At 47.9% G+C, this 13,121-nt stretch overlaps 1 protein-coding gene across 5 annotated transcripts; it reads right to left on the bottom strand.

The window, feature by feature from the left end:
* Positions 1 to 5,569: 5,569 nt before the first annotated feature.
* Positions 5,570 to 13,096, bottom strand: WDR13 (WD repeat domain 13). Of its 5 annotated transcripts, none has more exons than XM_003418040.4 (10): positions 12,828 to 13,095; positions 12,530 to 12,615; positions 11,546 to 11,786; positions 10,820 to 10,929; positions 10,570 to 10,700; positions 9,645 to 9,952; positions 8,599 to 8,779; positions 8,356 to 8,497; positions 6,248 to 6,366; positions 5,570 to 5,843 (listed from the first exon to the last, which is right to left on the bottom strand). In XM_003418040.4, the coding sequence occupies exons 2-10, from the start codon at positions 12,568 to 12,570 to the stop codon at positions 5,659 to 5,661; spliced, it is 1,458 nt and encodes a 485-aa protein (XP_003418088.1). In that variant the 5' UTR covers positions 12,571 to 12,615; positions 12,828 to 13,095; the 3' UTR covers positions 5,570 to 5,658. The 5 variants fall into 5 exon arrangements, with proteins under 5 accessions (XP_003418088.1, XP_010596010.1, XP_023413657.1 ...); XM_010597708.3 differs by having other exon boundaries at positions 12,924 to 13,095; XM_010597710.3 differs by having other exon boundaries at positions 5,731 to 6,114; positions 12,828 to 13,096.
* Positions 13,097 to 13,121: the final 25 nt, after the last annotated feature.

Genomic DNA, 13,121 nt, shown 5'->3' with positions numbered 1-13,121 from the left:
GGTGTCAGACAGACTGGAGTGTAGACCCTCCTGGTGTCACACAGACTAGAGTTGATTTAGGAAATAGTATTGGAATCATTATTCCCTGCCCTTGAGCATAGAGAATATGACTCACAAAGACACATCAACTGGGCCCAGAGGTATAAAGACAACAGTTAAAATAATCTTGGAAAATATCTTTAGGGAACCTTTCACATAAAACAGAACACAAAAGACTTTCCACTCTTATCTTTTTCTATTAGCGCTTAGTGAATAGAAACTTGTTGGACCAGTGAAGACCTTCCTGACTGTCGGTTATGGAAATCTGTACCAGTGATTGTTAAGAAAGATGACTCAAAATGTAGGATCACAGTCTCTAGCCAATCTGTGAAAAAGCGAAGCTTTCAATGGTTTTGCCTATTTTGTAATGTTAATATATACTGACGACTCTCTAACTTCCTTTGGAATCAGGCAGACATGGCTGTGGCAGCATGCTTGTCCATTTTCCCATTCTTGCTTATTCTGTAATATTTCCTTGGATTCAGGCAGACATGGCTCTGGCACCATGCTTGTTTGCTTCTCAACTTTTGCCTTTTTGAATATATGCCAAATAAAACTTTCTTTTTGCTTTACTAAACTTTGTGATTTTTTTTTCACCCTACAACAGTGTGGATACTTTTAGGGTCACAAAGACTAAATTTGGACATTGTGAGTCACACAGACTAGGGTGTAGACATATGTACTGGGGTATGGACTCTTCTGGGGTCACAGAGTGAGCTAAGTGAAGTATGGATCATAGGCATGTCCATGTCCCAGTCTGTGACTCCACTAGAATCCACACTATTTCTGTGAACAGTTTTGTTCACACCGTGGTCTCTCACCCCCATTATATACTGACTGCAATCTGTATTACCCCAGTAGTGACCACTTTGAATTCCTAGTAAGTTCAGTAGTTTTCATCTCCTATATCTGAATTCAGATCAGAGGGCCAAGCCACTGGCTGTGGAATATTTACCATAAGCCCAGGTTTGAAGTTTTACCAAAATGGCATCGATGTTGAAAGCCTTAACCTGGTCCAGGTTAAGGTCAGAAAATAGAGCACTGATGGTGGGTTAGTTAATAAATGCCAGGGTCAGTACTCTAAAACAGGAGGGTCCCAGACTCGGATGAGGGTATTGATGGTGAAATCACTCACCAAAGGCCTTGCTTAAGGTCAGGCCAGAGGGGCATTAATAGTAGGAGCCTTATCAGAATGGAAGGCAACATCACCAGAGGGGAACTGATAGTGAAAGAATTGAGAGACAATGGTTCAAAGTCAGATGAGAAGGGCATTGATAGCAGAAGAGTTAATACACAGGGTTCAGTAAGAGTCCAGAAAATCATTGGTTATGGAATGAAGAAACCCAGATTTCAGATCAAATTAGTTAACAATTGGTCTGTTTGAATATCTAGACAGAGAGATGTTGATGCTGGAATCGTTGGCCAATGTTTGAACTCAAACTAGAGAGACACTCGTTGTAGTGTAGTAGTTAACAGGGACCCTGGTTTAGGGTCAGACCAGAGAAGCAGGGATGGGGAAAATTGAATATATATCTGGGTTTGAGGTCAGTCAAGGGGGGAACAGATTCTGGAGTAGTTAACAGAAGCTAGGATTTGAGTTCATACTCTAGGGACACTGATGTTTCAAGAAATAACTCCACAAGTTCAAGGACAGACCCATAAGGGCACTCACTGGTCACAGAACAGTTATCAGAGGATCAGGCTTGAGGTCAAAACAGAGGGAGTTGGTGGCATATTTAACAAAGAACTGGGTTTGAGGACAAGCCTGGAGTGGAGAAATTTTTGGAATAGTTAACAAATGTGTGTGTTAGATAACTAGACCAGTAGATCTTTGAATATGGAAGAGTAAACAAGTCTTTGTTAAGAGTCAGACAGATCAGAGAACAAGGATGGTGGAAGAACTTTGATTAGGGACCAGGATGACCCTACATACTACCCATTGCCATCCAGTCAATTCTGACTCATAGCAACCCTATAGGACAGGGTAGAACTGCCCCACAGGGTTTCCAAGGAGCACCTGGTGGATTTGAACTGCTGACCTTTTGGTTAGCAGCTGTAGCGCTTAACCACTACGCCACCAGGGTTTCCAGGATGACAGTGAAGGCAAAACAGCCATAAAAGAGGCTTGGTTTGAGAAGACACCAGGACACCGATGCTGTAGTGCTTAATAATGGACCAGGTTTTTTTTGAGAAGAGGTGAAAGGAGCACAGATGGTTTAAGTGTTAAAATGGCCTGAGTTCAAAGTCAAATCAGGGAATCGAAGGTTTGATAGTTAAAAAGAAGCCCAGGTATGACCACTGTGGCATTCTTGGATGAAGGATTAACAGAGGTCTGAGTTTAATCTGACACCAGAGAGGCCTTTAATACAGAATAGTAGTAAGTGGAGGCCTGGGTTCAAAGTCACACCAGAGGTGCAGTGATAGTGGAATAGTTAATGGAGGCCCCCATTTTTAAGGCAGACCAGACGGATACTGATGGTTGTAGAGTTAAAAGTGCCAAGGCTTGAGGTTACAATAGATAGGCATTGGTGGAGGAAACATTAAGAGGTGCCCTGATTTGAGGACAGAACAAAGAGAATGATGGTAAAGTAGTTAACAGTAGCCTGTGCTTCAGTTTGGACCACACAGGCATTAATGGTGCAATTGTTAATAGAGGTGCAGATCGGAATTGACACCATAGGGCATTCACTGATTGTGAGATAACAGAGGCCCAGAATGAAGGTCAGGTTTGAGGGTCCTTGAGGTTGGAATGGAGCAAAAGGGCACTGATCACAAAATAATTACCAGAAGCCCAAGTTCAAGGTCAGAGAAAAAAATTACTGGTAGAACATTATGCAGAAGTCCTGGTTTGAGATTTGACCAGTGTTACGCTGATGGGATGATAATTAACAAAGGCCCAGCTTCAGCTTCAAGCGCAAACCCGAGAGGCTCTTGATGGTGATGTAGTTAACAAATAAACAGGTTCAAAGTCAAACAAACTTCAATGATCACTGAATAGTGAATAGAAGCCTAGATTTGAGGCAAGACTACAGTGGCATTGACTGACAAGTTAACAGAGGCTCAAGTTTGATCAATAAAATAATTTTTACTTCGTTATTTATTTCCCCTTAGATCATGAGTCAAGAAAAGTCTCATGAAGATGAATTTAAAGTAGAATGCCAACTCTGCTACCTCAGAATTTCACAAGGAAACCCCCCGAATCATGTCCAACATCCATGATCAATCATCTTGAATGTAAACTCAATAAAGAATATGAAGAGTAGGAAGAAGGAAGTGTTATAGAAAAATGAAGTTTCCCCAAATCACCTTGCCCATCCATCGATCTTGGCTAAAATCAAGCATGTATTTGGTGCTGCATGCTGTGCAGAAAAGAGTTTTAACATAGCAGGCCTTAACTGCAATCCTTGGAAAGGCCTGCTTGCTGAGATGGCCCTCGTCTGTTATCTGGGAAATTGAATTTTAGGAGGGTTCCCGCCATTTACTAAACCGTTCATTCAAACAATGTGGTGTATAATGAACGCCTGCTTTCTTTCTGGGGCTCTGGAATTTGGGTATGTGCCAGGCAAGGGATGCCTATGTGACCACTCCCCAATAAAAACTCTGGGCATTGAGTCTCTAATGAGTGTCCCTGTAGACATTTCACGTATGTTGTAACGACTCGTTGCTAGGGGAATTAAGTGCATCCTGTGCAACTCAACTGGGAGAGGACCCTTGGAAGCTTGTAGCTGGTTCCCCCAGACTCTACCCGTGTGCCTCTTCCCTTTGCTGATTTTGCTCTGTATTCTTTCACTGTAATTAATCATAGCTGTGAATACAATTATATGCTGAGTCTTATGAGTCTTCTAGCAAAATCATTGAACCTGGCAGTGGTCTTGGGGATTTCCAAATACATACGTATATCATCTTAACCACATAAAAAATTCAGCTCACTGCTATCTGAATGTAGTCACTGTTTACCTTAAGGTCTAAGAAGTACCAGTTAGAAATGCTTTTGGCTGCAAGTAATCAAACCACCAAGTAACAGTGGATCAAGCCAACAGGAGATTATTTTCCTCCCTCCACAAGACTACTGTTTTTAGTTCAGTGGCTCAACAATGTTGGACTGGGTTGGGGGTCTCTGTGACTCTGTGGACTGACCCTTGAGGTCTCAAGATGTTAGCCACAATTCCCACTGATGTGTCTAGATGTGACAGCATATGGAGCTGGAGTGAAGGGAGTGGGTGGGGCAAGAGCCTCGTTGACACTTCTGGCAACTTGGTTTTGGGATCACAGAACAAGTCATCGATAAGCGATTTGGGTTATTTACCTCCCTGTCTATACTCCCAAGCTCTCCTCACTCAGGGCAGCTGTTAATGACATTCTCCTCTCAAATACTGAATATCATTTTTTGGTCTCTGAGCCATTCCAGGGCTTGAATTTTGGCCCTGGGCTAAGCATGGGAGGAGATGGGATGGTCTGAGGGTTTCTCTGGGGATGGAGATTCCCCATCATCTCCACCCTACAGCAGGAGCCCCTACCTACAGTTATTTCTGCATCAGCTTGGCATTCCACGTACTCCAAACCTCTGCTCACTGCTTGTGGAAGACAACCTGATGCAGAGAGACAGAAGCTCAGAAAGAGGCTTCCATGAGAAAACAGTAGTCCTGCAGCCTAGTATGATGAAACCTCTGTGGTACAACCCAACAGTCCCCACCCCAACTCCTCCACAGCCACCTCCCTAGTACAACTCAGTGGTGTCCTGACTATGCTCCTGCTTCCAACCTCACCCCCTAGCTTGTTCTCTTCACAGCAACCAGAGGGACCCTGTTACAACCCAAGTGAATTCCCATCCCTCTGCTCAAAAAACCCTCCAGTGACTCATCCCTCACTCAGAGACAAAGCCAAAGTCCTCACCAGTCATGACCCATGAAGCCCTACATGATCTGGCCTCTCTGACCTCATCTACTACCACACTCTGGTCCAGCCACACTGCCCTATACAATGTTCACTCTGGCACATCCCAGCCTCAGTGCCTTGGCTTTTCTGTCTAGAATGTTCTTCTCACCACAGACTATGGCTCCCTCCTTCATTCAGATCTTTGTTTAAACTTCACCCTGTCAGGAAGGCCTTCCCTGATCACGTCACCCAAAAAGAGCCCAACCTCCTACCCCCGCAAATCTATCTCCTGTCTGTTTTATTTCTCTTCACAACATCTTAGTTGACCTATTATCTATTTGTTTATTGTCTATCTGCCTCCACTAAAATGTAAGCCCCATGAGGGCAGGGATTTCAGTCAGTTTTAGGTCATGGCTATATCCCCGGTGCCTAGAACAGTTTCTGGTACACAGTACCCAAAACCCACAGTAGATATTCAATGTTTGCTGAACACACGGCTGTGTAAAACACTTAAATTACTGCCTACGACACAGTAGACATTGAATAAATGCTTGCTAAATAAATAACTGAATGAGTAAATGAACCCCATTCCATCTTGGGTCCTAGAGCTGCCCACTCCTATCATCCCCCCACCAAAACACCTGGGAGCCAGCCATCAGCACAACCACAGAAACTTTATTTACAAATGCCAGGCTGGGGTAAGAGGGGGGTGGGAAAGTGGACAGTGGCAGGGCCAAAAGGACCCTATTTCTGCTCGCGCCTCCAGACGATGACCATACCGCTGGCATCACTGGAAGCTAGCAGGCTCTCATCGCAGTTGAAGCTGACATCAAGCACAGGTGCACTGTGGCCCTGCAGCTTGTTGACGGCAGCCTTGGCTGCCCGCTCCACATCAAAGAAGTGCACACACATGTCCTCACTGCCCGTCACTGCCCAGATGAGAGGGAGAGGGCATCAGAACGATTGAGGTTGCCCAGGTGTGAAGTCTCTGAGGTGTCGGGAGATTTAGTCTAAAGTGTGAGGTCCCAGAGTGGTTTGGAGGTTTGGAGGTGTCCAGAATGTGAGGGGTCTGTGCTCTTTGGGGATCTGTCTCTCAGGTTGTGACGTGTCTGAGCTGTAGGTGGCGGCGGGGGCGGGTGGTTGTGTTCAAATCGTGAGTTCTCTGAGTTGTTTAGAGATGTGAGTCTCTGCATGAGGCTGCTGGGGCACGAGGGGTTGAGAGACCCAGAATGTCAGGGCATCAGGGTGCCCTGATGTCTGAGGCCAGATCAGTACCAGCCCTGGTCCCTGCCCCTCCACAGCCACCCAAACACCCTAACCCTGTGGGACTCACCCACACAGGCCCCCTGGCGGAAGGACATGAGGGGGCAGAAGATGCTGCGCACGGGGTGTGAGCTCTGCTCAATGGGGAAGCTCCTCTTCAGCTGTAGGGTCCCTTCGTTGTCCACCACCCTGAGCATAAGATGAGAGAGTGGGTCAGGGGTGGCCTCAGACTCAGCCCCAGAAGGGGGACCCATGGTGGACTAGTCTGTGTGCCCACCTTGCATCTGAGTTATTTTCAAGATTCACAGAATCTAGTGTGGCGACAACTGCATAAACCTGTAAAGTATGGCTGATGTGAGTTACTGACAGTTCAGACAAGGTGTCTACGGACACAAATGAGAAGCCTCTGCATTTTAACTCACTAGTTTTTCTTTCTAAGGGTCTCTAAAAGATCCTGGTGTGAAGATGGGCACAGAGAAAGAAATGGCTGAACAAACTGTGGTACAGCTACACTGTGCAATACTGTTGTTAGTTGCTGTTGGGTAGATGCTGATTCATATAACCCCCATGTATTCAGGGTAGAACTGCTCGATAGAGTTTTCAAGGCTATGAACCTTTTGGAAGCAAATCACCAGGCCTGTCTTCCCAAGGCGCTTCTGGGTGGATTCGAACCACCACCCTTTCAGCTAGCAGTTAAGCACTTAAACATTTGCACCACCCAGGGACATGTGGAATACTACACAGCTATTAAAAAGAATGAACTAAAGTTCCTGCAGATGACCCGGGGGATTCCACAAGGTGTCATCTGATAACAAAAGCGAGATGTGGAAAAGGACACAGAAGGAACCTGTTTCCGTAAAGCAATAATGTGTGTAAATATGTGTATGCCTAGGATCATATGATAGAGAACAAAATACGAGAAGACACAAGTTGCTTACATGCTTTACTGTGCCAGGGGGAGGGCTGATGTGGCAGGAGGAAGTTGGAAAGAAAGGAGAGGATGGGGGACTAGGCAAAAAACTTGTAAGAGTATAGTTAAATTATAAATTAGAATCAACAGAATCCCTGGGTGATGCAGTTAACATACTCAACTGCTAACCTAAAGGTTGGAAGTTCCAGTCTACCCAGAAGTGCCTTGGAAGAAAAGCCTGGTGATCTACATCTAAAAGATCAACCACTGAAAACCCTACGGAGCACAGTTCTACTCTGACACACAGGGGGTTGCCATCAGTTGGAATCAATTCGATGGCAACTGGTACTGGTTTTTAGATATCTCAATAAAACATTCTTTAAAGAGAGGAACAAAAATAAAATATTAAAGTAAGAATCATCCAGCTGGGAAGTGGTTTTTAGGTCTGGCTGGACATTAGAAACACTTTGGGAACTTTTAATTATATCAATGCCCAGTCTCACCCCCAGAGCTTCTGATATCATTGGCCTGGAGTGGGGCCAGGGCAGTATTTTCTTTAAGTTCTTCAGGTCATTCCAATGTGCAGTCTACGCTGAAAACTGCATTGGGGTAACATGACAGATGTGAGTGGAGATATTAAACCAAATAAAAAATAAATTAAACCCCCAAAATAAAGGAAAGAAAACAGGCCTCTATCCTCCAGGTACACTGGTCTGATTGAGAACACGGAGCCAATGCTCTAAGAATGAGTCTCTTTTATACCTCAGTTTACTCATCTGTAAAATGAAGGTAACAGATAACAGAATCTACTTCACAGGATTGCTGGGAGGATTAAATGAAGTAGCATGTGCTTCAAACAGGGCCTGGTCACAGCAATTGCTATATACGTGTTAACTACTGTTATTACTATCATTGGTACTCTTATTGATGTTATTGTTATTATTATAAGTCTCTAGGTGGTGCAAATGGTTAAGTGCTCAATCCACCCAGAGGTGCCTCAGAAGACAGGCCTGGCAATCTGCTTCTGAAAGGTCACAGTCTTGAAAGGCCTATGAAGCAATTCTGCTCTGCACATCCGGCATCGCCACGGGTTAGAACTGACTCAATAGTAACTAAGAACTACAACAATAAAGTACTATTACTTTATTACCTGTATTATTATTAAGAGACCAGACCTCAATCCTCAGTGAGAATAATCGGATGGAGGCAATAGGCTTCTGTCCCAGTAGGATCTCCATCCCTAGTGAGCTCTGACAGGGTAGACCCACCTGTAGAGCAGCAGCTTGTTGAGACAAGCATTGATGAGAAGGGAGGGGTCCCGAGCTTCACGGCTGACCCAAGAACGGGCAGAGATGCTGGTCACAGGACTACCCTCGTGCACCACCAGACGCTTGGCTTTGGTCAGTTTCCCTGCAGCAATGAAGGGAAGAAGGGACGAAGGTAAGTGTGAGAACTATGCACTGAGAGGGCAGGGGGGTGAGCAACTGGATGCAGGCCTGTTACCTGCCTACCTGTGGCCATGTCGAAGAGGAAGGAGAAAACACTGCCGCGGTCATCGCCAGCCCAGAGCAGCCGGCCAGGAGCATCGAAGGACAGAGCAAGGACACGGCCTGTCAGCTTGCTGGAGCCACCCTTCACTTTCTTGCCCGTGGAGATGTTCATCACATGAACGTTGTGTTTGGCATTCCCCACCTGTGGGTGGGACCCACACACCATCATCCTGCTCCCAGCCAGCCCCTCCTTGAATCTGACCACAGTGGGGCTGCTGCTAATGGGACTAAAAAGATCAGCGGCCTATAATCCCATTGGTCACTGGTCCCTACTGGAATCTAATCACAGTGGGGCTGCAGTGGATAGACTAGAAGGTGACTGAGGTCCGTAATCCCCCTCCCCAACCAGCCCCTCTTACAATCTGACCAGAGTAGAACAACTGCTTATGAAACTAAAGAGGTCTCAGACTTATAATGCTGTCCCTTGGCCAATTCCCCCTGTGGTCTGAACACCACAGGGCTGTCCCAGACCTATTAACTGGATAGCATTCCCCTGCTTCCTGGAGCATTGACTATAGGAGGGCTGCTGAAATTAAAAGGGTCCCAAACTGTAAGCTCACTCTTCGTTAGTTCCTCCGTACTTTATTCCCTCGAGGCCATGTTAGATTTTTAATTTCCATTCCTCGCTCTCTGAACAATTTGTCCTTGAGTCTGACCACAGTGGGGCTGCTGCCAATAGACCAGACTCAGTCTTGCTCCCCATCCAGTGCCCCCTGCAGTTGAAAAACAGTAGGACTGCTGCAGATGGTATGTGCCCCAGACTCATTAGCTACCTGCTGACTGTTCCCCCCACCCTGGAGTCTACCACACTTAGGCCATCCCAGATCTGACCGGTTTCTAAGTCTGACCACAGTAGGACTGTTACCAATAGGACTAAAGAGATCTTAGACCCACAATTCTGCCCCCAGGTGGTATCCCTTATACTGATTCCTGTGGAACAGCCCAAGACCCCACCTTCCTAGTCCAGAATTCCCGCCCTTGGTGACTGGTTCCCCCTGGAGTCTGACCACAGTGAGGTTGTTGTTGACAGGCTGGAAGGTGCAGCAGAGCAGTTCAGCGCCATCAGGGTCAGGGATCTCACGGATGCAGCGGCCATCCTCAGAGGCCCAAATACGCATGGTGGCATCAAGCGAGGTGGACACGAGGATGTCATTGGAGAGAGACCAAGCAAAGTCGGAGACACCACGGGTGTGGCCCCGCAGCACACGGAGTACAGTGGGTGGGGCAGGCACCAGCTGGCACAGTGAGATACTGCCATCAAGTGAGCAGCAGGCTAGGCGGTGCCGGTCATCATTGGCGAAGCGCACCCTTGGGACTGCAATGCCAAGGAGTCATTTGTGGGAGTCAGCACACTCACTGAGTGCTTTAGTTTATAAAAGGTCCCAATGTGTGTGCTGTGGCTGGGCCGCAGTGCACAAGGCACAATGGCCTCAGCAGAGGGCTTTCCTTGATGGGTAAAGGGAGTTGTAACCCTACAAGACCCTCTGTCAAAAGCTCCCTGTATCACAGCAGGTACTTTATGAATTGCAAAAGTTTTCTACAATATGAAAAAGCTCCTACATTTTAGCAAGCACAGTACATTTACAAAGGTGTTGACAGTCTGCAAAACCCTTAACACTCTGTAATCCACTCTGCCCTTTACAAGAGGATTTACCTTCAGCAAAGGCTTTGAACTCTTCCAAGCAACTCATAAACTCAGGAAGCCCTTTTCAAAGAACTCTGTTAAGCTTTTGAGGCCCTTTACAGTATACAGAGGACCCAAGATTTTGCAAATCACTTTGCAGAGAGCTTTTCAGTTTGCAAAAGGCTTTATAGATCATAATTCCTTCTTCTGAGATGTGCCAAAGGCTTTACTTTACAGAAACGGATGCAATGGGTGGCTATCAGTTTGGTTAAAAATTTGGTGATAGGACCCGCCACCCACTGGCTTACCTGCCTCGTCCACGTGCTGGTCAAAAACATGGTACATGCCAGCAAAGGCGTAGTTCTCGCTCAGCGATGTGTCCCCAGCCATGGCTCGACTTGCCTCTGCTGCTGACGTGGGCACCACACTGCCAGGAGGCCTGGGCCCCAACAGGAGTAGAGGGTGACAGGAGGTAGGTACAAGTGTTTGGCCTGCCACTGCCCAATGGCCCCTCTCCTCCTCATGAACCCCTCGCTTCTCATCGCCTCTGGTGCATACCTGTCCTCATAGACAGCACGATTCATCTGTGCCTGCAGCTGGTAGGAGCCACGGCTGACAGAACGGCGGTGCCCACGGGCCCCCAGAGCTCGGGGATCATCTTCAAAGTCCTACGAACAGAGGAAGTCAGGGTGGATGCATCCTGAAAACAGCCCTCAAGACCCTATGAGGTCCAATGCCTTCAAAACATACTCAGAGCCAGATCTCTTCTTACCATGTCCACAGCTACCACCATCAATGCTTTCCTAGGCTACTGCAGTGGCCTCTTCACTAGCAATCCTGCTTCCACCCATGCCCCACTCTGTACATGCTCAATAAATGCTCTTCGAACAAAAAACTAAACTCTTTCCCAAGAAAACCACTCGGCTCAGTCCCCCACTTCATTCAAGTTTCAGTTCAATTGTCACATCCTCAGAGAGGTCTTCTCTGATAATTGCCATAAAAAATAGCTCCCTTCTGCCCCTCCCATCCATAACAGTTCTTTTTTATCCCCTTAGTTTATTTTTCTTTCTTAGCACTTCTTGCTACCAGACATGGTGTTTACTGACTTGTTTACCTGGTTTGCTACGTTTGTTGACCTATTTTTCTTGTTTATCAATCTGTTTATTGTCTATTTACTGGCTTAGCTTGTATATTCTCGTTTTGTTCTCTGCTGATGCTGAGAGCTTAAAACAACGCTTGACAAGTATGTTGAGTGAATGTACATAGGTGTGGCAAGAAGCTCACCTCCATGCGGTCAAGGGTTGTGCGGCTGCTGCGTATGATGCTGTTGCTATAGGCACGAGCACTGCCTGGCTCGGAGAGGGGTCCGTAACGCTGGCCCAGCAACTGCCCACGCAGCCTCAGGTACTGTCGACGCAGTGCTGGGGGGTGCCCAGCCTTGGCATTCTCCCGCAGCAGCTGGCTGCGCCGCCGGATGTATTGTGTCCGGAACTGTGGAAAGGTTGGCGTGCGGTACGCGTTGTACCTGCCAAGGCAGGAGGTAGAGCGGGCAGCAGCAGGCACAGGATAAAGGGGAATCAATCAGCTCAGGGGACAGAGAAGGAAAATGAGGTGTGTGGCAGTGATTTGGGTCCGAAGGCACCAGTGATCAGTATCAAGCTAGAGTAGTGATGGGGGTCCCGCTGATGCTATGATAGAGGTGATTCTGCATTAATAATGGTATCAGTGTGGCATGGTGATGAGGTCACTGTAGGGAAAATGGAGTGAGTCTGCAGCTTTGCTGAGGTCGGTGTGGGGTGACTGAGTCAGTTCAGACAGTAACAGGAATCAGTCTAACATAGAAGTCAAACTGCTACGGTGATGGGAGTTCACGTGGAGCGACAATGGGGGTCAGTGTCAGGTGGTGATAGGGTTAGTCTGGGGAGTGATGCAGTAGACTGGGGAAGCGATGATGGTAAGAGAACTCTGGGATGCAATGACGAGGGACAGGAAGTCACCAGCCTGAGCTCCATCCCCCTTCCAAAGGCTGTAGTAACACGGCCTCTCTGCGCATGCTCACTTCTGACAGTATTTTCCCAGCATGCTCTTTACGGCCATCTCTGGTCCGGCCATCTCACAAAGGCATGCTCCCACACCCCGCTGCTGCACACACTCACCTCCGCCATGCCTATGCAGCCGCATAAGACACGTTCTCCGCCTAGCCTCACTCATCGCCCTTGCGCATGCACCTCATACCTTCCGTTCCCATGGGGTCCAACCCGTCCTTACCTCGCGTCCACTGCTAAGACCTGCTGCCACACCGCGGCCATTCCCTGGCCTCCGGTACCTTCTCCGGCGTGTCCGCCCGCGGGAGCCTACAGGACAAAAGCCTGGAATGTCAGCTTCCCCGGTCTCAAGACAAAAGATCTAGTCCCGCCCCTTCCGCCAGGCGACCGTTGCCATAGACGCAGGGACGTCACGAAACCCCACCCACTACAAGCGCACAGGGGGTTACCATGGTCACCACCGCAGCCCTGCCTGGGCGGCGCCCCTTCACCCTCAGCAGCGAGTCTGGCCCCTCCCCCACCTAGCAATCTTTCTTGGCATTCCCTCTTATTTTGCCCTCGCCGACCCCCGCCTTTCCTTCGCGGGTCCAAGAGCAGGGCCCGGAATCAAGGACCACCTCAGGGGCTGCCTCCGGCTCTTGAGGCCCCCGGGGCGGCCCTGAAACCGATGTCGCCCGTCCCTTCTCTTCTCACTCTCCCAGACTCCAGGTAATATGGCCGTCCGCTGGCAGGAAAGGCTGCCAAGGCAAGAACGAATCGATTGGAATCCTCCCGGGGGAAGACACTGGGAGAGTCGCGCAGGCTCACTAAGGAAC

This window comes from Loxodonta africana, chromosome X (genome assembly GCF_030014295.1).
Source record: "Loxodonta africana isolate mLoxAfr1 chromosome X, mLoxAfr1.hap2, whole genome shotgun sequence".
In the NCBI taxonomy this organism is placed as follows: Eukaryota; Metazoa; Chordata; class Mammalia; order Proboscidea; family Elephantidae; genus Loxodonta; species Loxodonta africana.
Note: the sequence above shows the minus strand (reverse complement) of the source record. Positions and strands in the feature narration are given on the sequence as shown.